General features: G+C 40.3%; 1 protein-coding gene and 1 long non-coding RNA gene across 8 annotated transcripts in view; one reads left to right on the top strand and one right to left on the bottom strand.

Annotated features, from left to right (window-relative positions):
* esyt2a (extended synaptotagmin-like protein 2a) overlaps window positions 1–23,139 on the bottom strand; it is a 243,679-nt gene that overhangs the window by 204,611 nt on the left and 15,929 nt on the right. For all 7 annotated transcript variants that reach the window (XR_014870478.1, XM_085139288.1, XM_085139287.1 and 4 more), the window contains exons 3-7: window positions 15,553–15,594; window positions 12,562–12,696; window positions 12,095–12,171; window positions 11,424–11,496; window positions 7,597–7,686 (exon numbers count right to left, since the gene is read on the bottom strand). Coding sequence is in view for 6 of the 7 variants with exons in the window: in XM_085139288.1 (XP_084995414.1) it covers window positions 7,597–7,686; window positions 11,424–11,496; window positions 12,095–12,171; window positions 12,562–12,696; window positions 15,553–15,594 (417 nt within the window). In the remaining variant the exon portion in view is untranslated. The remainder of the gene's footprint in view (window positions 1–7,596; window positions 7,687–11,423; window positions 11,497–12,094; window positions 12,172–12,561; window positions 12,697–15,552; window positions 15,595–23,139) is intronic.
* LOC146497233 (uncharacterized) lies at window positions 18,586–19,913 on the top strand. Its single transcript, XR_014870480.1, has 2 exons — window positions 18,586–19,096; window positions 19,658–19,913. It is a non-coding gene; the product is annotated as an uncharacterized LOC146497233 (long non-coding RNA).

The following is a 23,139-nucleotide window of genomic DNA, read 5'->3' as shown; positions in this document are numbered from 1 at the left end:
ACAAAATCCCATCGCACACGTGGAACTGAATCCAGGCACATCATTTGGAAACCACTGATCTAGAAACCTGATTTTTCAGAGAGTAACAAGAACCAGTCTCTGTTCTCAGTTTGTCGGGACGACAATCAGCTCACTGATAGTTAGTGTTAACTACCCACGACTGCACTGCACTGCATTGCACAGCTAGCAGGAAAATGCTCAGACTCTTGTTAGGAAATCATTACATGCTACTTTTAACAAAAGCAATAATATGTTAGTGTCAGGGGAGAAGAGTGCGTCTGCAGGAGTGGGTCAGTATCTGTGAGATAAGGAAACTGTGAAGACGATTATAAAAGAGGATTCAAATGTGAAATGTTGGCTGACATCATTACATCAGAAGCAGACTGAGTAGCAATGAGGGAAAACTGACGTGAGAAACTGGCAAAGTTCAAGCACAGAGTAAGATGTATGTACACATAACAGGAAATGAGTCATAATAAAAGCAACAAAACGACGCTTTACACACGTAAAACTGATTTAAACAATAAATGCATAAAAATCACAAATTATACACCTAATAAGACTTCAAAGGTGTGCGTCTTTTCTTCTTTCGAGAGTCATTACCATAAGAGACAAATGATTAACAGCAACGCATGTCTTTCTGTGGCCTAGTTAGCTCTATGTAGATCATGGTGGACCACAACAATGCTCTGCCAGGCTGTCACAGGAAGAGCATCGAAGCAGCTGGGGGATTTCAAAGAACACATTAGAAATGAATGAAATCACAAAAAAAGAGCAAAAGATTCAGTAGTGTTTTTTATTTTATTTTGAAAAGCAAAGCATAAACACAGTCTGCAAACATGCAAAACTGCTCTCTGCACTGGCTGAGGAGGTGATTTCATTAGAATTCATTTTCACACCACAACTGATTTGAGTGTCATCCAACTGCTATTTGTGGGTTTCTATGCCGGCATCAGGCTGTAGGTTTCACTCTGAGTGAAACCTGCTGCGTAGTGTAGGTGGAAGGTTACTCGTTTATTGTTTTTTATGAATGCACAAAATCTGGACTGGATACTGAAATGCTTTCATTCGTTTCTGCGCGTCTGCAGTTTAAAGGTGTTTCATGCTTGCTGTGCCATCCGTGTGTTTAGCGTGTTTGCAGAAATTTATGTTGACTACTGTCGATTCCCATTGGCTTCTCCCTTCATCTCTCTCTTCTTTGCTATTTTGGCCTCGACACCCGTCGGACAGGTTGTTTTGCATTAATATCATCGGTTGCCATAGACTCAATAAAAAGTATCTTCATTACATCGGCCTCCTTTCTGCTCCACTCCACATGAACAGTGGAAGTATTTTCAGTTTCTCTATAAGTGAAACTGAAAATACAGAAAAAGAAACTTGTGCTACCATAAATGTCAGCAATGCAGAGACTCACACCAACATAAAATAAATTTAAAAAAATTGTTTTTATTTATATAGCACCTTTCTAGACCTTTCTAGACAGAGTCACAAAGTGATGAACATAAGATAACAAATAATAAAAGGTAAATCAGACTATACAAAACAGGCACAATTTTATGAAAAACAGTTTTAAAAAGGTGAGTTTTGAGTTGTTTTTTTAAAAACAACTACTGAGTCCACAGTTCTTACGGTTCCACAGTTCTTATGGTTCCACAGTGGCAAAAGCTCTGTCACCCTTAGTTCTCATCTTAGTCTGTTTTATAGCAAGTAAGCCCTGATCAGATGACCTCAGGGACCTGCTGGGGACATCGGGCTGTAGCAGATCAGAGACGTAGGCTGGTGCCAGTCCATGCAAGGCTCTAAATGTTAAGACCAGGAACTTAAAAATTCAACAGGAAGCCAGTGTAGCTGAGATAGCAATGGTGTCACATGTGAACACTTAGAGCAGGGGTGTCAAACTCAAATACACAGTGGGCCAAAATTCAAAACTAGAACAAAGTCGCGGGCTAACGTTAATATTTATTGAAATATATTTATTCCTCCAGATATAAGGATGAATCTTTTCTTATGGACTCAAACACATTTTGCTGAAAAACTGAATATGGAACAAGCAAAGTTTACTACTAAACAATATATATATTAGCTGTATAATACCAGTAGGCCAGCTCTAATAGTAATTTGGTATGGCTTCGCGGGCCAAATGTAATTAGGCTGCGGGCCAAATTTGGCCCGCGGGCCAGAGTTTGACACCTATGACTTAGAGGATTTCGTCAAAAGTCTAACTGCAGCGTTTTGCACAACCCGCAGACGATCCAAAGAACCTTTGCTTAGACGCATAAACAAAGAGTTACAATAGTCCAAGCGTGAGGAAATAAATGCATGTATAGCAATCTCCAGTTCAGAGATAAAACAGGGCTTAACTTAGCCACATTCCTTAAATGATAAAAACAAGACCGAACCAGAGAATTCAGGTGCCCACCCAATGTGAGAGTCGAGTCAAAAGTGACACCTAAATCCCTGATAGAGGATTTAACATACATCGGTGATGTAGATATGAGGAGAACCACTCTAAGGCAGTTCCAGATACACCAACCCAATGTTTAAGACTTTCAAGGAGGATGTGGTGGAAACAGTGTTTAAAAAGCCGATGTGAGGTCCAACAGAAGTAGGACAGAGAAAAAAAAATAGCACAAATAATTCAAGTGAGTTTTCTTTATTGCATTTATCATGTTCCAGTTGTTTTTTGTTCACTGCTAATAAACACATTCAGTAAATATAGTTGTTGAAAGCATTTCCGTGTTTACTTTTCATTTTAAACAAGTTAAATCTGATTACAGACGACCTAATCTCCACTCTGGGTACACCTGCACAGGTCAGATTGGGCAGGTGGAAGGAATTTATGGATGGATGATTACAGACGGACACAGCATTACAGAGACAGGAAATATTCCCCTCCTCTTCTTTAAAATGAGAAATACAGCTTGTTGTTCTGACACTGGTTTCGGATCAGATACTTTATGTTGACAAACACCCAAAACCACGGTTTCAGCTTCGGACTGAAAAAGTAAAAGTTTCTTCAGGTTTCTTCAGTGAGGTGTTTGTGTGAAGTGTGAGAAAGAGCTGCCCTTACTTTCATCTGATCGTAAGATGGTGTCTTACTAACCACAACTTACTGTGTGGACGCTGCTGAGCTGCTATTTCGGGTATAGAAAAAAAGAAGATGAAGAATACAGCGTCACTCAGTTTCAGACGGTATCACTCACTACTAAGGTTGGGCGATTGGACAAATATATCCACTATTGACGATTTTTAAAGGGTGATTTATTCATTTATTTGCCGATGAGTAAGTTTGCTAATAATGTTGGTTGAAGCCAAGAGAAGCAATCAATGGAAAAAAATTAATAGTGCTGTTTTAATGGCACCTTCTTCCAGCAGCGAACCAATGCACCCTCCTCAGACTGCACCCAAATGCAGCAGCAATACATGCACTCAAACTCATAACAGAAAGAAAGAAAGGCAGTTCAGAAAAAAACAAAAACATTTTATTTAAATACAAAAACCACAATAGTGGGGAGGGAAACAAAGAAACTGGTTTCCTTTTTCCACTACAACCGTGTTTACAGGCTGTTCCAGTGTTTCTGTGTCTTACACGCTCGACCAAATAACAAATGCAAAATTAAACAAAAAGTAAGTTAAAAATCAAAATGTCTCTTCCAGCGAACATAAAAGATAAATCTCTGAGGTAATGCTGAGTCTTTTTTGCAATTTGGCGCATCTCAAATGGATAAATAAAGAATCCAAAAGTAGCTATTTTAATACTGAAACAAACAAAAAAGAAGGTAAAATATTCCCTTCAAACAAAACATTTAAATTCTAAACATGCAAATCCGTCCGTGCATGATTGCATTGCTCCGCCCATCAAAAAGTCTGCGCCTGAGCTAAAATACCGCCTATCCTCAGTTATTGGACTATTGATGAAATTTTTACACGCCGCCCAACCTTAATCACTACCCACACTTTATAGCACATTTACATTCTCTCAGCAGAGAAACACATCAGCGATTTATCCTTGTGCTCAACAGAGCCCAGTACTGTAAATCTGATTCATTCAAAGTAAAAACGTCTGCTGGCTGCTGTAGAAGCAAACGGTTCATAGCAGAGAAATAGAAATACTGCCACGTATCCTGATTTATGACTTCACCGAAACCACCACAATCTTTTGTCCTGTTATGTCAGGACAGCCAAAGTCAGGGTGGCTGTTATTTAAAACTGCTGCGTCACTCGAGGACCTGTTTGGATGGTTTGACCGATCTACACGTGTAAAACATGTAAAACCAGCCTTAGAGTTATGCTGGACAGGTCTGATGTCACTTTGGACAGCATGTGGCTCAGGCAAAAACATCACTTAAATATAACTGTAGCCGTCAAACGCACTCCCACTCCTGTTCTCACCATATTCAGATGTGACGGATGACCTTTTTTGGCTTAATTTACCGATGCTGACCGACATCCATATAATATCCCACAATAGTACATTTTTACATTTTAAAGTTTACAACTTCTCTACACTTTCTTTGCCGTTTGGTTGGGTTTAGGCATTCAGTAATGTTGCTGTAGCTACTATGAAGTGCATGCTAAATGATATGATACAGTTACTGTATTCGTTGTAACAGTTACTGAAATGTCTGCTGCACTTTTAAGCTGGCGAGCAGTTCCTGGAAGTTTTACATTTATGTTTCATTGCAATAAAAGAAAAATAATTTTATACAAAGAAAATTGATCAATTCTGTTAATAAATTTCCCTTGGAAGCCAATTTCAATCAAGTTATACTAAAATATGTTTTCTGTTATAAAACAATTACTTTATACAACTGCAGTTAACCTGCTCACAATGTCAGAAGCTAAATCAGCGACAAAACTAATAAAGTCTGCTTTATTATCTGAACATTGATGATCTTTTTGATGTTTCTATTATGTATATATATTAACCTGATAATACAACACTGGATAAAAGTGGTGCACCGACTAATGCACAAACCCTGCCCTGTGGAGCGTCGTGCGATGAATACAAACTTTTAAACCGACACGAAGCCTCAAACTTGCCCCTGATGAAATCAAAAGCACGAGACACACCAGAATAAACCAAAACAAAGAGGTGGCTGGTGGTTGATACTAACTGACACCAATGCTCAGTTTCCTGATTAGCCGCATTGTCAGAACACAGCTGTCACGCCTGGAGCTAAGCAACCTGCCACAACGCAACTGTGGCACACAGGGAGGAACGGGAAGGAGAAACAACAACAGTGAAGAAATATCAGCAACGTCACGCTCGGTGTGACGAGTTGGTTTATTTGTGGCGGTACAGCAGCAGGTAACCGTCAGTGTGAGGGTTGTTATCGACCAGGAGTAATGATAACACCACAATATACCATCTATAGCTGTGGAAGCAATGCTGCTAGTCTGAGTCTGGAAGCACAACTGAGAGACATTTTTAACAAGCCAAGAAAGTTAAGAAAGTTATTTGCTGCTACTACGATTAACTAACTAACGATTCCAGGAAATACATATTAATTAAAGGTATTTATTGCAATTTTCTGATTCGCAACAAAGCAACAAATCTACCCTATGACACGAGGCACCGGCCAATCACGGGCCTTTATTAGATGTCTTTCAAATGTAGACAAATCTGTCAGAATCTGTGAAGATTTATTTATAAAATCTGGCATTAATATGAACTAACTTAATATTTTGCTATATCAAAAAACAGGTTTATGGAAATAAAAACCTCCCGGGCTGCCTCACTTTTAGTTCGGGTCAAAATTAACAATCAATCATTGCATTACATGCGCAGACGCAAACCCGTGCTTCAGGTGAGCGGTGACTGAGACAGAGAGAGAACAGAAAACCTGCACAGTGGGCGGGATTTTCAGATTCTCTCATTATTTCTTTCGTATTTTCATTGTTAATGATTATTACAGGTGGGAAATATTTCCTCCTAAATTTTAACTATTGGTGAAACTTGAAACCCGCCACACGCTGGAGGAAACCATTTTTCTATTGTCGACATCTGCTAATCAAAGCAGCATGCATATAGCTAATCCAGCTCAGCCAAAGAGGCGCGATTAACACTTGCATCCTGTCACAGAGTTACAATCATGCAACTCTCCTCACAGATAGCTGCGTGTTTTATCTGCAGAGTCACACAGCAGAAGGCAGATGTAGAAAAACAATAGTTCTTACACAGAACAGCTTATTTGAATAATCAGGTCACTATTTCTTGGAAAGAGACACAGCTGTTGAGGTTTTGTTTGTTTTTTTTCCTCTTTAAACACAATTGTTGCACCAGAATGTCATCAAGCTGTCATCATTATAGCAAAACAATCAACGAGGATAAACGACACTACAGAGCAGAGGACAAATTTGGCGAGTGATCTGTTCGTTTGACTTACAAAACTGCACTTTGTAAATTCACACGTTACATATTACTGCACTCATTACATCCGCAAGTACAATACAACTCAATCAGGAAGGATTTTTAAAACATCCTGAAAAGGAAAATGATTAAAATACCTTAAGAGGTGAAAAGCTTCCTGACAGACAGGATCTGACCTCATACGCTTGACGTGAACACTGCGTATCAGTGTTTGGCTCCTTGCCCTAGGACATCTCTATAGTAAATTATTAGAAAAGCTAGTTTCTAAGTTGAAGTCCTACAAATACATTTTACAAGAGACGCTGATTCACAATGTCATAATAAATGTGTTAGCAGTCGCTCCTTTTTTGTTAGATCCTTTGTGGTAAGAGATTAGAAGAGGGACCCTGTCAGGGCACTTCACACATATGCAGATGACATAAATGATCTGACAGACTTGAACAGTCTTATTCCAATTCTGCACAAAAACATCTATGAAAATCAAGAATTTGATTTCATTTTCTGGCCTCATCTGAAACTCTTTATTGTTTGATGTATGTTCCATGTCAGCAATGATCTGCCTGAGCGCTCCACACCTTGTTTGACAGCAGAGAGAGATAAAATCACTTGTAACCGCCCCGACTTCTTCCTGGTTCATGACTAAACCACAAGCTTCAGCGTTTAGTTCAAAACTCCACAAAAGCCTCCTCCTACTAATTTCAGACTGAAGATGTATGTTTATTGAGACAGGGGCAATTTCACATTTCTATTTGAAGATTATGATAGCAAATATTTTTCCTCTGAGTGCCACCATCAAAGACTGAATCTAGAAGAGGGACCGTGTTGAAGCACAGGAAGGAAGGCAGCAGTCAAAGAGAAGGAATGCACTGATAAAGGAGGGCTTGAGTTAGGCTGCCGTCAAGAAGACTGAAGAGAAAAGCGCTGTGGTAGGTGGCAGAGTGTACAGTACCAGCAGGACCACCATCAGGCAAAGAAAACCAATAAGATCTCAGTGATAACAGCTGGTGCTGGTATGCTAGAATTCTGCAAGTTATTAGCTCAAAGTTTGACAAACGTGTGCGTGTGTTTTCATGTAAAAAGCTTGATGTTTCACTTGTTTGCAATGCAGATCAAGGCGCAACGAAAACAAAGCATTTTGGGACTCGTTAATGTAAAAATCCGACCATAATGGAAACAACAAGACCTGAAAGCATTTCAGAGATGCCAAAAGTTAAAGTACTCACAGGTTTCTTGAGGAAAAAGACAGAAAGGGCTCCGATCAGAGGGATGTCCCCCAGCAGCGGCTCCATCACCACTCTCATCACTCCATGAAGCTGAACAGAGAAAAAGAAACATCACAAATGAGTCTTTTGTTTTTTAGCCTGTGATGACCCCCAGGTCCAGGTTACATCGATGAGCCCTAAAACTTGATTCTGTTGATCTGATGTAACGTTCTCAGTGGGACAAACGTTTCATCTCTGATCCAAGTGACTTGCTTTCTGTTTGCGTTCACAGACAAGTTTACCCAAATTATTGCTTCTGGTCATTCACAGCCTGCAGGACCATTTAATCCTTAACTCTATTCTTTTCTTCCCCTCAATTACCTGTTAAGCCTCAGAATCCAGGTCAGGGGAAAACAAGAGTAAGACAGGGGACTGTTTTGTTTCATCTTTAAGTTTGATTGCTTCCCCGTAACAAATCCAACAGAGTTACAGCCGTCACAGCATATTATTGGCTACTGAGAGATAACAGACTGGATGGGTGGGATAATAAGTCACAGGATTGTCAGTCAGGAGACTGTCTTTCTTCTCCTGTTTGTGTTTTGCATTTAATTTGACTTTTTTCCCCCACTCACAGCCCGCAATCCATCAGAGGTTACTGTAATGTTTAAAATAGAGAGAAAGTGATGATTTCTTGTTACCGATTTGCTGCATTACAAGAAATAATGACCAAAATCCACCAGCAACAATGAATATTGTGTGAGGACCCATTAGTTTGAGTAGAATCTGATCAATACTGTGGCAAAAATGCACAGTGAACACAAACTGGGCAACGACCCATTAAGAGACAAATTTGATTAAATTCTGACAATCCTTGTTGAACGAGCAGCGATTATTTCAGACTGTGAGTCAAAAATCTGTAAAATATTGAGGAATAATGTCTCTATATAGTTTTTTTTACCATATATACTGCGTCTATTCAGATTTCTGTTGTGTTCATCCGCGAGGCGTGGGTGGTGGTTGGGTGTATGTAATGTTATCCACACAGAACAGTGGAACAGCAGCTCAAAATACACGGTGGGTGAAAGAGGGAAAAAGAACCAGCGAGTTTATTTCCCACTTCCTGCAAGAACACAAAATATAACTAGATCAGCTGTACTAACAGACTCACATATACTGTAATCATTAAGCTTACTGTAATCCTAATTTTGAGGCCCTGAGAATGAAGAAATTTTGCGTATTTTGGATGCAGGTTTCTCAGAGGCTGCAGTGACTCAAACCTCAGACATGCAGACTGGCCGTCTGTAGCACCAAATTTGGTTGTAGCTTGCTCTGAGTAATCAAATAGCAGCATTTTGCACATCGAAACGGGCGTGCAGCGGAAAGACTGCAGATAGCCTCTTGTTTATACCACTTTCCGTCCTGCAGCTCATTTCTCCCTGAAGCAGGATGCTTTAGAAGTCATGTGCAGCTGATAATGCTCCATCAGAGGCCCGCTGGGAGGAAGAAGATACCTTTTTAAATAAAAGATGTGACAGCAAAAAAGAAAAGAGCGAGTGGAGGAGAGTAAACCCGAATGACTCACGAAGCATGATAAGCTCCCAGTTCACATCTTCTCCATTTAAACTACTTATATCTTCAGCAGCCTATGAAATGCTGACACACCGTCGGGGACTGAAGCTCTACAATCTGAGCCAAACACAAAAGGAAAACATCGACTGGGCTTTGTACACGTAGCCATTTCTCTCTGTAAATCTTTGGGTCTTCTCTCCCACTCTGATCTCTGGTCAGCAAATATGGTCTGATCCTGTGCCAACAGCTGAGTGGATAACGTCTCGTAATCAGTTCTGTGTAAACACATGATGCAATTAACTTTCTCCGCAGAGGTCAGTACTTCATGTAGGAGTCACCGCTGGGGCACAGTGTGTGTTTTTAAGTTCTTCATTCATTTGTTTTTTTAGAAACTGTTACTGCTTCTGCTACCACTGGGACTATTTCAAGGATCATACTTGAATAACAACTTTATGTCCGTTAAATCAGCCACTTTATTTATTAGGGAGAATTTCCAGACATTCATTTGTTCCTGGCACCTCAAATTTACTGTGTAAAAAAAAATTTCTAAGGCTCTGAGACTCCAGAAATCCACAGTGAGAACCATTAACCACAAATGGTCAAAACACGGAACAGTGGTGAACCTTCCCAGGAGCGGCCATCCGCCCAAAGTTACTGGATGAGTCGTCATTGGAATCCAAGGGAACGGTGATGACTCATGCAGGAGGTCTTAATAAAATAAATAACGTGACTGATTTCTTGTCTCAGTTTTTGCACTTTCAGTTTTCAGACTATTGAATTAATGGACTTGTAGTTTGGGGTACAGCAGTGTGGAGGTTAGCACTGTCACCTTACACCACGGAGGTTTAAATCCACCAGCCTTTCTCTGTGGAATTTGCACGTTCTCCCCGTGTCCGCATGAGTTCACTCCGGGTATTCTGGCATTCTTTTCACAGTCCAAAGACACGCATGTTAGGGTCACTGATTAAACTATGTAACAACAAGTCATGAGCACTCTCGAGGAGTAAGGAGTGTCATTGTCAAAGTCTGCAATCAAGAGATATCTTCATGAAAGCAAACTCAGAGGGTTTACAACAAAGTGCAAACCACAACATTGCCAACAAACATCTAAAAAACATCCGCAACAATTCTTTGGACAGATGAAACCAGGATCAACTCGTACCACAACAATGTGAAAATGCACTGGCCCCTACTGGGCCCTGAGCTGGAAAAGCAGAAGATGGAGGGACTCGTTGTTTGTAGCAGAAAGTGTTGTGACAACGGACTTTTCACTGTATTTATACTTATGAAAATATGTGAATATGAAAAACTTTTGAAAGTGCAAACACTGGATTAAAGTTGGTTGTTTTAAAAGCCTATTTTGTCCGTAAATAAATGTAAGCAAACTCTGTGTGCACAAAATTTGATGATCATAAAACTGCAGAGTTTGCCGATAGGTGTCATTACCATAAACACCATCAACATATGACAAATTACTTAATTAATTTTGGACTTAGCCAATGTTTCATTTCTTCAGAGCAAATCATCTTAGCCTGGAATACAATTTGATATTTTGTAACATATTTAACTTCCAATTAAAAATAAAATAAACTTCAATAATAAAGACATGAACAATTTCAATTCACCATTTTGTTTTCTTATAAGTAAAATGACCAGAATTAAAGTGCGTGTATCTCTTCCTCATATGCACAGAGGTACACAGTAAGCACAAGGTTTTCCGGTAGTTTGTGGCCTTAAGATTACACTTAGCCTTCAGTGCCCAACATGAAGTAGTAAAAAGTGAGCAAATCTGATGGGGTGGAAGAAAAATACCATCCAAGAGGAGAAATGTTTCTTAAAAATGTAAGTCCAACAATCACATTTTGGGTTAACCTAGGTTTATTGTCCTCTGATGAAGGTATTTATTTATTAATTTTATTATTTGTTGTCTTTAGCTAACTGCTTTACTTACATTAGCGGCTAACATGAGTTACAAGCTAACTATCCTTTTGTTGCTGGGTAAGCAGGATAATCTGTTTTGAGTGTATCTGTCAAAAACAGCTGTTAAAAAAGATAAGATTAAACTATAGAAGAGTTAAATGTGCAGCCTGTAGGTGTGCCTGTTTGTTGATCATCTACACTGGTTATCTATACTCCTACTGGGCCCTGAACTGGAAAAGCAGAAGATGGAGGGAGGGAAGTGTTGTGACAATGGACTTTGTATTTTTCATGACTTTATATGGGATAAATAGGCATAAAACTACTGACCTTAACATGTTGCATCTATCTTGGATTCGTACCTGTATACTTTTGATTCCAGCCCTGCAGTAGTACTTTTTGATGTCCACGTCAATTTCTGTATTCCCGACAAAACTGAAAGGAAGGGCGAGAAGAACGTAGAAGGGGATTCATATGAAGATAAAAAAGAATAAGAATAAAATAACTCATCATGCATTTATTCAGATTTTAAAGGGCAAGTTTACACACAAACTGAGGAGAGTGCTGTGCATCCACCATCCAAATCTATTTAAATAATCTGATGGTGACTTAATCTACATTTAATGTGTTAGTGAGCATTTCTGCATGGGTTTAAAAAACGAGCGCGTGGAAATGTTCCTTTCTATTTGGAAAAAAACAATCAGGTAATACAACTGACAATTATTCCCAATTATGATCCTGAGAAAAAGGAAGCTCACAAAATGAGCACTTTAATAAACATTTACTGAAGTAACGACAAAGTGACCTCATGTGTAGTCTGAGTTTTCTCTGTGTGACAACAAACTAAACCACTTGAGTTTAAAAACTCATCAACTGATTCAGACCAAATTAAACAAACTATAAGTTTTAAACGACAGCCTGACGCTAAGATTTGTACATAAAAAGTCATAATTTGAAAGAAACAAGTGCAATTAAGATTACATCACTGGCCAAGTCAAGTGAATTCAACAATGAATAAATCAGAGCGGTCTACCTGATCTGCAGGTCCATGATAACCTGCCTCTTGTCCACATTTTCTGTGTAAACTTTCACTCCATTCACTCTCAGCGGCTGCAGAAAAAAAGAGAAGACATGCAGTAAAAGCTTTATTTAATGTTTACCAGCTCTGCATAATTCTACGTGTGAGGTAAATCTGGGTGTGTGGCGAAGAAACTTTCCAGTTCTGATTAAATCAGTTCACGCGAGTCAATAAAGGAGTCACAAATAGAAACATGCGATAAAAGATCTGAACACGTACACTCTGACAGATGGTGCTGACACTTATTCTCCAGGATTTCCCACAAACCTAACATCTAAAAATAAAAGTGTTATTCTACAGGCAATAAAAGCCTATAAAACAAAGCACTAGCTAGTGTATTAGTACGAATAACCCAGATTGCAGAAGTGTCCTGCCATGGCCTTTTGGAGTGCATTCGCAACACTGTGTTCTTATCTTGTCACCTTGTCGCCCATGTCAATCTTGGTGAAGCAGAAGGTGCTGAGATGAGGGTTGGCGCCCTTCACCGCCGGCTCGATTGTCTCTCTGAACAGCTTCTCCACAAACTGGCAGATAAATGGCCACATCTGCTTCACCGTCTGAGGAAGGGAAAAGAGAAAAATCATGTGGGAGAAAGAATTAGACAGATATAAGACATCCAAATCCCACAGCCCAAAATCCTTCAGCCCACAGCCTGACGTCAGTCACTGAGCACTGATGCATGCAGCTGCTGGACAAGCCTCATGTTTTACAGCAGACCTGGTGAAAAACAATTACCTGGCATCTCTCTGCATACGCTTGTGTGTTTGTTGCACTATACCAATTTAGTTCAAATGACAAACAATGCAGAGATCGGCGTACTTTAAACTGTCACTGTGTTTGTCATACTTTAGATTGTCTATACTTACTACTGCAATTGAGAAGCTGTTACCAAGACTCCTGTGTTTCTGTAACTACATGTGCAGCTATTTGCACCATTTGTGCCCAATCTGAAATCCCCCTGACGGGCAATAAAACGCATTGCTTCACATTACATCATATTACATCACACTGTATCGTATTATACAGCTGTATTTCTTATCAGCAGTGTTGTATTGCCAACACCTTTGCCAAACGAGGTCATTTTTATAGTCCACAGGATAAAAGAAACCACCCTGCAATTACTCTCAGCTGCTCCTTCACCTGACCTTCAGTTGCTGCTGCTGACGCATTAAAATAATATCACCTCGCAAAAATTCCTTGTGCAATCACAGCGAGAGAAATAATGCACTCAAACTTTGCACGACACTTCTGATTATTACGAGCATTTTGAGTCCGAGTGTAACCGAGTCTCCTGTCACGTAACAAAACACGCTGAATATGTCAGCATTAATAAGCATACACACTAACGTTACGGATGCCTTAACCCTTTAAAGCCGGTCGGAGCGGACACGCTCCATTTTGCGTAACTATTTTTAAATCCCGGTAGCTCTGCAACCACGTAAGCTAGCGCAATAATTTTTTTTGCATATGAAACCGGAGGAGTTGTCCTTACATCTTATGCCATCAGCTTGTCCTCGGTCACAGTTTCCTTCCACATATAGCTTTGCAAAAACTGCATAAAAAGCACTTGCAGCAACAAAAACATAATATTCCAGAAACACTTTGCCGATCCAATCAGCTGTTTGTAACACTTCCTACGCCCATCAGCGCGAACGATCGCATGTCCGCCATGACCTGCCCGAAACCAGAAGTGACGTCATTTTGCGGAAATGTAGTTTTTTACCATCGGGGCCTTATGAGCCTATACTGGTGTTTTTAAAAGTTATGTTTGACTTTATGACTTTCTGTGTCGTTTCTGGGATGCTTAGGACTCATATTGCCCTGCTGGAAATAGTTTATTTTGATGCATATGCTGTTTTTTTGCAAATTTGCATTATAATATTTATTTTCGTTTTTCCTGCAGTGTATAAAAATTGGTGTATTTCAAAAATAAAACTATGAAGACACTCAAAATAAATTTCCTGTGGTGGGAAACTATTTTGTGCAACTTTTTTGTATTTACAGTTTTGAGGGATAAGCCTCTTAAATTTCTCTAACTAGAAATATATGTTAAAAATACAAAAACGATTTTCAATTTTTTTGTAGTTTATTGCACTTTTTTGCAATTTATGTAATTACTATGCACTTAATGCATACATATTATTAAAATTTGGACTATAATGGTTGTATTGATGTATATCAACTTGAAATGCTCCCAAAAATGGCACTACAACATGTAAAAATATAATATAAGCTCTGGCGGACTTGGTTCTATGGTAGGTCTTAAAGGGTTAAGAAGTTACCATTGTTGCTTTAACATCCATTCACTAAGCCACACTCAGAAATGTCACTACCACAGAAATGACTGAGTCATATTATGAGTGCAAACTTCCCTGTAACATCCTCTAAAAGTGTAAAAATGCTCTGTGCCCTCAGGTGAACACTATGAGCTGCTATAAACAGTCCTTTGATTACAGTGACCAGGAGCATTAAAGTTTCACAGAGGTCTGATGTTATGGCAGGTGAAGTTCTGCTCATTATGATCTATTTGATCCAGATAAAGAAGCAATGAACTGAGCGATATCTGTTGGCAGCGGACGACGTGACTTTTCACGCTCCTCACTTCTGTGTTTGGCTGCGAAAAATGTAAAATCATCTAATCTGCCTGAGCTGAGCAATGCAGCTACATGTCAAAATCCTAATCTGAGGGAAATGAGGGAGTAATTATGCATCACATACATTCACTGGTGATCATCACATTTAATAAATGAAGTGACATTTACAGTACATTTACTAAATAAATGAGGGTCTTTGTAAGAAATTATTTTTTTATATCCTAATTTAACATTTATTGAAACATTTAGCAATACTTTAGAAGACATTTGAATCCAATAAAGAGTGAGCCACCAAAGCCCTGGCTGTCCCTCACTCCATCCTCCTATGAAAGGGCCCATCTGTGTGGTGATAATCAGAACTATTGATTGTCATCTTACAGGTAAGTTATGGCCATTTCTTTGCTTTAGAGGAGAATACCTCTGGTTTTTATTTGCCTTTCAAATGATTTTCTGTGTTCCCATAAACAGATGTTAAAAAGATATTTTCCTGCTCATCTTCATCCATTACCTTTTTACTGGAAGGACCTGTAAACATTTACAGTAAGTGGTGCTCTTCTGATGTTAAGACTCGCTCTCTCTCCCTCTCTAGTTCACTTTGCATCTCTCTCCCCACCTCCGTGTCTCTCTCTGGGGAGGTGGAAGCACTGGGTCAGGGTCTCTCAGAGCTCCAGATTCAGATCCTATTTATAAACCCTGCCTGTCTGCCTCTGCTAGCTGGCAGACTACTGTTGAGGATGTAAGGCGGTGTGCGAGTAGGTGTCTAAGCACAAAATTTTATTTAAATATAATATAAAGAAAAAAAGAAAGAGGTGTATATACCTTATTCAGCCATTCCACTCTTTCCACATCTGGATAATGGACCTGGAATAGAAGATGGAAATGTATCAGTTAAAAACACGATTTACATTTATTTAAACAGCTCTAATGGAAAGGTCATGCTTTTCTGTAGGCGTGCCCTCATTTGTGCCTCCTCTCCGTTTCCTGACATTACTATAGAGGACGCATTGTTTCTATACTTCTGGTTCACAAACTACATCACAACTACTGTAATCTGTGGCATGAATTTACAGGCTCTTACATTAGGCTGCAAGGTAGAAAACAAAGCAATGAAACTGTAAAAAATAACCTGTAAAAAAATACATATTACATGCTGCTGGTCAAAGGTCAACGAGGAGATAAACAGTAAGGAGTTCAAAGGTCAGGCCACAAAAAATTACAGGAAATGCTTCAGTCTGTTTAGTAACTACAAAGCATACTGTAGCACTCCTGTTTGTCAGTTTATGAAGTAAACCTGGCAAAAACAAATGAAACCGTTTTAAATTACACATAAAGCGCTTGCAGAAAATGCTAACCTTAAACGATGCGCTGGTTCAATTTTAAAAACTGTAATGTTGCTGTTGAGCTGCACTGCATCACACCAAGGTGCAAAAACAAACAAGGAAAAAGGAAAGTGCAGGTCTGAGTTTACAACGAGGCTTCTTGCAGCATATCAGTGGAAGCTCGTACCTTTGTTTTGGCATCGTGTTACCGCACATTCCTGTACTTTTCCCACTGATTCATTCATGCCAGTTCTCTTGGCAGAGCAGCGAGCCACAGAGAAAACACCGTAATGAAGTGTTTGATGCTGCGTGTAAAGACTCACACACACCTCCACTTTTCACTCATCGCTGTTGATGTCAAAGAACTGTTCATGATAGAACTTCAGTTGAGTTGCTGAGGTGAAAACAAACCAATTGGCTACAACAGACATTTCTCTGAAAACTATCAAAGTGTACATCATTGTTTACAAGACGAGAAGTCATCAAAGTAATTAGAGTTCTTCCTCTGGGGAACATGAACATCTGCACTGAATCTCATCCTAATTCATCCCATCACAGCTGAGACCTTGGAGTAGCTACAATAACTAGGGATTCTTCCTAGCAACTAACTTGCTAGTAAATAAAATATTACATGGAGAGCAAGAAAACACACTGACCGTGTCAGCACTTTGAGCCCTCTTTTCAAATGTCTACATGCCTGTGCAGAATGAGGTGACATGTTCCACAATATGAATCAGCCTACAAACAACTGTTCACCTTCCAGATCCAAGTGAAGCAGAACTGTGCTGCCGTCTTGAGATCTTCTAAGGCTACGTTCACTCTGCAGGTCTTAATGCTCAATTCCGATTTTTTGATCAAATCTGTTTTTTTGTCTGCTCGTTCACACTACAAATAAAACGCGACAGCAAACGCGCTCTAGTGAACGCTCAAAGCGGCCCGCATGTGCAAAAGAAGACGTCACACACAACGCGCTCTGTTTAGACCCAGAGCAAACAGTATTGTTTGACTGATGGCCCTTAATATAAAGACTTCGGACTTCACGTTTCCCAATTTTTGCTTTAAGTTATTTTGTTATTTACATAATAATGTAGATAACCTAATAATTTTCCTTATTGCTGTTTAAGAGGAGCGGTGCTTCAAAGGATAGTTGCAGATTTCTGTCAGAATCTGCAGATTATACAGTACAGATAAAATGTTCATGTTTCTCCAACGTTGTCTTCCCAGCAGTTTCACTAACATCTACACTGGATGGCCAGGAAGCGTTCACCATGTCTTCTCGGGTGCTTCTCTGGCTCTAATAATTGGCGTCTGTCTTGTGTCAGTGACGTAAAAGACGGATTTAATGCGACATGACCGTTCAAACAGCAGTCGCTTTCTAAAACATCGGATATGTATCGGATTCAGTACCACATACGAAAGTGACCCAGATCGGATTTAAAAATATCGCTGTTGTGCGCTGTTCACACTGTCATAGCATGATCGGATATGGGTCGCATAGGGTCAAAAAAAATCGGATTTGATGCGCTTTCGCCTGCAGTGTGAACGTAGCCTAATACTCACAGAGACCGAAAGATGTTGTGCGAGTTGCTGCAAAACATCAAAAAAAAAAAAAAAATCTATAGTGAACTGACACACCCCATCAACACAATGTGAATAATAAGCTTAATGGATTAGCATTAGCAATTACCCCACTAAATGCCAAACATCCAGCCTATGTATGTATCATATATAGTCTATTCACAGGCCTCTTCAGTAGCTGTGTTGGTGGTTACTGTTGGGCAGATGGGGAACTGTTGAGCCCTGTACTTCAAAAAGAAAAGCAAAAATGTCTTCAGCAGATGCCATTTGGGCTCACTGCTCACGGTGAGAGCTCGGCTCAACTTACCACTGCTGCTGCCATTAGGTAAGGGAAAAAGGGGAAATCCAGCCAGCTTCACTTCTTTTCTTAGACTTCAACTTATTTTAGACACGTGCACTCATCATTTTAGGCTTGAAATGATCCGACTTCAAGCTACAGACCCGACTTGACAGACCTGTACTGCCATCCAGCCAGTCATGCTGGCAGCCTGGCAAAGTGGCTGCTGTATGTTTTCACTAAGTGCAGTATCATTTTCTGACAAATGATGGATGTCTCATAGGAAAATACAACTCAGAGGCTAAGTGCTGCGACATGCCGAACACCAGGATGTCAGTGCAGCAGCATCAAAGGACTTCTGGAGGACAGGGAGTAGACTCTGGCAGACGTGTTACATAATGGGCACGCTGAGAGGATTCGGGAGAAACACTCAGGCCTGAGGCCGATACACGAGTGGCAGGGGCCACAAACAAAGTCCATTTAAATACAGGCTGGTAAGGCTCAAAGCACAAGCATAAATAAAAGGTTTGTCTTTGCATGTGCTTCCTCATTCTGTGTTTTGCATTTAAGTGTATTTGAATGCCCAAAGATCAAAGTCCATTTCACTGAAAAATGAAATTGACCAAAGCTGATCCTACGATTGTATTCAGGAAGTCAAGGACCAAACATCACAGCTAACGGTGTGTTCACACCGAACGCGATGGACGCGAACAAAAACGCCCCAAACGCCCCTCATTTGACGCGTGCACATTCGCGTCTCAACGCGTGTCCAAGAAAAATCCATCGCGCTTCAAAATATGATATTTTGACGCGCGTGAACCGGAAATGTGGGAGGGATGTGGGAGGAAGTTGTGCCAGACCGGTATCTTTGCAAGATGGCAGCTGTCGAGTTAGCGCTTGAAGAGAGAGTCTCCCTTCTCTATGTACTGTGGAGAGCAGAGCAGCGGCGTAAAAGACGCCCTCGCCCTACCTGGGTCCATCAGGTCCTCCAGAGGCATGAGCAGTTTGGTGAGTTTCACCATTTGCTCCAGGAGCTGCGCCTGGATGACGGCCGATTCCAGCGACATCACCGTCTTTCACTCGGCCAGTTTGAGGACCTGCTTCCCCGGGTCGGTCCCAGAATCGCCCGCCTAGACACCAACTACAGGCGCTCAATCCCACCTGCAGAGCGCCTGTCCATCTGCCTGAGGTTAGTAAAAGTATTTAATACGGTAGTCCTTTATTGATACCTGTGCTAATACATGCTAAACCATCCATTTATACACTGCTAACATGGACGTGCTATGCTAACAGTGAATGCTCTCAGTTTTTACTGATAGCAAACTGTGGTACGGAGACGACTGTTTATAATATTTCTAGTGATACTCAGAAGGTCTCATCAAGTCCCGATTTAATTCGATTTATGCTGTTATCAGTGTTTGCAATGATAGCATGGCTGTGGTGTCATATCAATGTATGCGCTCGGTGTTTGCTGATATCAAACTGTAGCATTAGGACCACTGAGTTAACCTTTGTAGTGATACTCACTCCTTTTTATTTAGACCTGGTTTAATTCTGGGATAGTTGAATATTTGTATATAATCACCGCAGACTGTTTTAGATTATATCTAATATATATCATGTAATTATCCTTATAATTACAAAATGTTTTATGTAAGATTTATGTTTTGCAATTTGTAATTTTGGAATTTCAATAATGTATTTTGTAACTGCAGTACACATAATACTCATTTTAAACAATTTTGTCCAGGTTCCTTGCCAGCAAACAACTCCTCCAGAGAGGCTGTCCTGGTGAGGGAGAAATTCATGGCTCACTTCTCGGTGGAGGGAGCTGTGTCTTGGCAACCAAAGGAGTAGCCTGTTTGAAGTCCGAGTGACTTCCCCACAACGGCTCTTTTAAGAGCCACCCACAAACCTCTAAAGAGTGTTCCTGTCTTTTTAAATTTTTCTTAATAAATGGAGCTCTACTCCAAAATAAACTAACCTCTTTTTACTCTCTTAAATAACTTGTCTTCACTATGTTCCTATATACAGTGTGGTGCAAAAGTTTGGGCAACCTTATTAATAGTCATTATTTTCCTGTATGAATCACTGTTACAATGAAAAATGTCACTTACATATATCATATAGGAGACACACATTGATATACACTAAATATTTACTTCCAGGCTTCATTTCTCTTTTTTTGTGTTGCCAATTTATGCACCTGCTTGATTTAAACAGTTATTGCACACTTTCTGTAAACTGCATTTCACTTCTCAAATATCACTGTGTGTGTCTCCTATATGATATATTTGACTATTTTTATTGTGACAACCAATGATTTGTACAAGAAAATAATTACTTTTCACAATGTTGCCCAAACTTTTGCATCCCACTGTATTAGTATGTTTTGTCATTAGTATAATATGAAATAAATTCTACTTGTGTCAAGTCGGGTGCCAATATTTGCTGTGTAGTAGAACAGAGACATTTTGTCATTATAAATGTTTATTTGAAAAAATATAAATTCATTAACAAAAACATTTATCATAAATATATGAAATTTAACTATTTACAGAGAGACAGGAATAAAAAGGACCCAGCTTGGAGTGGAAGAGCCTCAGGGAGAAGGAGGAGAAAAATAAGAACATTGTTTCTGCCCTGGAGAGCTGCTGCCTTATCAGAAAACTACTGATCATTAGGGTCCAATGTTTCCAAATTTAACACAGCTGTGCTGTTTTCAAAAACTAATTTATAAATTTGAAATTTCACGAATTCTCGTGTCTGAGGCGGCATGCTCTCCAGAGCAGGAACAAGGCCGAGGAGGAAATGTTCAGTTGGAGACGGGCGTGGCCTCTTTAGGGACTCCAGGATGGCCAGCTCCACCGCCGATGGACCGTCCTGGGACCCGTCCCTCGCCCGCCTTCGAGCTGTCCTCCTCTGTGGGCCTGTAAAACACAGCACAAAACAACACAAAGTAATGAGAAGGCTGCTACTAGATTTTCATTTTCAAAATTGAAAAAAAAAACATGATATAAACAGATTGGTTGTAGATATTTAGTAAAGGTGATCACAAGGGAATTCAAGCAAGTAAAAAGCTGTCAGTGCTTGATGTTCATACCTGTGGGTGCAGCAGCAGGAGCTGAGGGACCAGGGACTGGGGAGGCAGGAGAAGAGACAGCTGAGGACTCTGCTGCATGATTACTTGACTCTATCAAGACAATATTAGATGTTAACAGGTTGAAGACAATAGTCATAGAGAATATTATATTATTATATACTTATTATTATTATTATATACAGTGGTCTCTCATTTATTGCAGCACATGAACAGTAGTCACAGTTCTCACAAGTTGATTCTCAAAGTGAAAACCTTTGTCGATTTTAAAACGTAAAAGTATTATGCCGCGCTTTTTCTCCGTCTGCGGCGCCACTTTTGTGCGCCTTTTTTGCTCCCGGTGCAGGTGTGTATTTCCGAATGAGGCTCATAGTTATGAGTGTTTTTGTGCTGTTTTTTTCTATTGGACGTGATGGTTATCAAAACCAAACATGATAAGTTTGGCAAGCGCAGGAGACACGACATGGAGGAGATTTGTCATTTGGGCTGCAGAATGCAATGCGCATTGTTGAAAGCTGTACGGTGCAATAAAAAAAATCAGCGAAAAGGCGAGGCAGTGACGGATGAACAGCGGGACTACTGTATACTGTTTATTAATAAACAAAATATGTTCCTGTATGACAACACGTATAAATTAACTGCCTACATTAACTCAATGTAAACATACCTTCTGACTGACACTCCCCTGCTGCCTCTTCGGGCTGTCCCTGGTCCTCGGGGGAGAAGTTCTCCACGGTCCGCACCATATTACCGCTAGTCTCCCGCGGGGTGAGGAAGGGGTCCAGAAACCCCATGACCGCGAAGAACTTCCATCTTCTCCCCGATCCTGCTGCAGACCCACTCCTCTTCTCCTTCTCTGCCTTCTTCTCCTTATTATAAGTGTCCCTGAGGCTCTTCCACTTTCTCCTGCAGATGTCCTCTGAATAAACGCATTATCTTGTTAGCGGAAAGGTATTTGTACATCAGTGGGAAAATAGCGGGACAGTAGGCGGGCTTGCTAGCTTTTGCGCGGGTTCATCGGGTCAGTCTGAAAATTAAAAAGAAGGAATGAACTTACCAGGTTGCCCGATCTCCTCACTTATGTGTCTCCAAGCTAGGTCCTTTTTATTCCTGTCTCGGTAAAAGTAGTAGCTAGCATCGTATAGCTCCGGGTGATTAGCCACGGCACTGATTAGCTTTTCCTCCATACTGAATGAAGAATGAACGGCTTTGGCTGGATCTGCCCCTTTGACCTAGGTCAGAGCCACGTCACCAGGCTCCTGATTGGTTGTCGCGGCGCGATTTGACGCTGGAGTTCAGATTTTTCCAACTCGAGCGGTAGACGCGAAACGCGCGTATGCACAAAATGCAACACAAAAACTCACGCGCGTGGTTTTATTCGCGAGTCAAACGCGCCAGACGCGCTACACTGACTCGCGTTTCACGCGTTTTGGCGTTTTCGCGACGCAAATCTGCTTCCGAATTTTCGCGGGACCCGCAATCGCGCGTCATCGCGCTTTTCCATTGACTTTACATGTAAACCTGACGCTCTATTCGCGTCCATCGCGTTCGGTGTGAACACACCGTAAGAGAGGAGTTAAGACATAAAACATATATTTGCTTATGTTCTTGTGATCCTCCAAAAGTTATATTTTTAATAAAACTGAAATTGTTATGTGTTCAAAGACAAATCTGTCTTTGAACTTAAAGTAGATCTTAAAGTAGATATACTCACAACTCTTTCTCACACATGTAAAGTTTTACAAATTAAAGCATAGATGACTTGCGAACCATACGTACTTTGTGTTAAAAATGAACATCTAAATACATGAAAGCCTTCACAGAAATTTAAAGGGACAGCCAAGTGTCTTTATAAACATCTAAATGGGTACAGAGACATGACCGAATGCTGCATGTGTCGCATACAGAAGCATCGCTGAGAGTCACAGAGTCTCACATGTGGCCCAAGAAGCTATCCAAGTTATGCATGCTGTGCAGACCGTGACCATGCAGTCATTTCCTGGATTGCAGGATTGCATTTCCTGTGACGACAAAAGTAACACCATTTCTCTGTTTGCATTCAATGAACCATGTGAACAAACTTCTGTTTTTATACTAAACCTGCTCGATGTCATGCTCACCATTTACTGCCA

Source organism: Neolamprologus multifasciatus, chromosome 18 (assembly GCF_963576455.1).
Source record: "Neolamprologus multifasciatus chromosome 18, fNeoMul1.2, whole genome shotgun sequence".
Taxonomy (NCBI): domain Eukaryota; kingdom Metazoa; phylum Chordata; class Actinopteri; order Cichliformes; family Cichlidae; genus Neolamprologus; species Neolamprologus multifasciatus.
The sequence above is the reverse complement of the archived record's forward strand: the minus strand, read 5'-3'. Positions and strand labels throughout refer to the sequence as shown.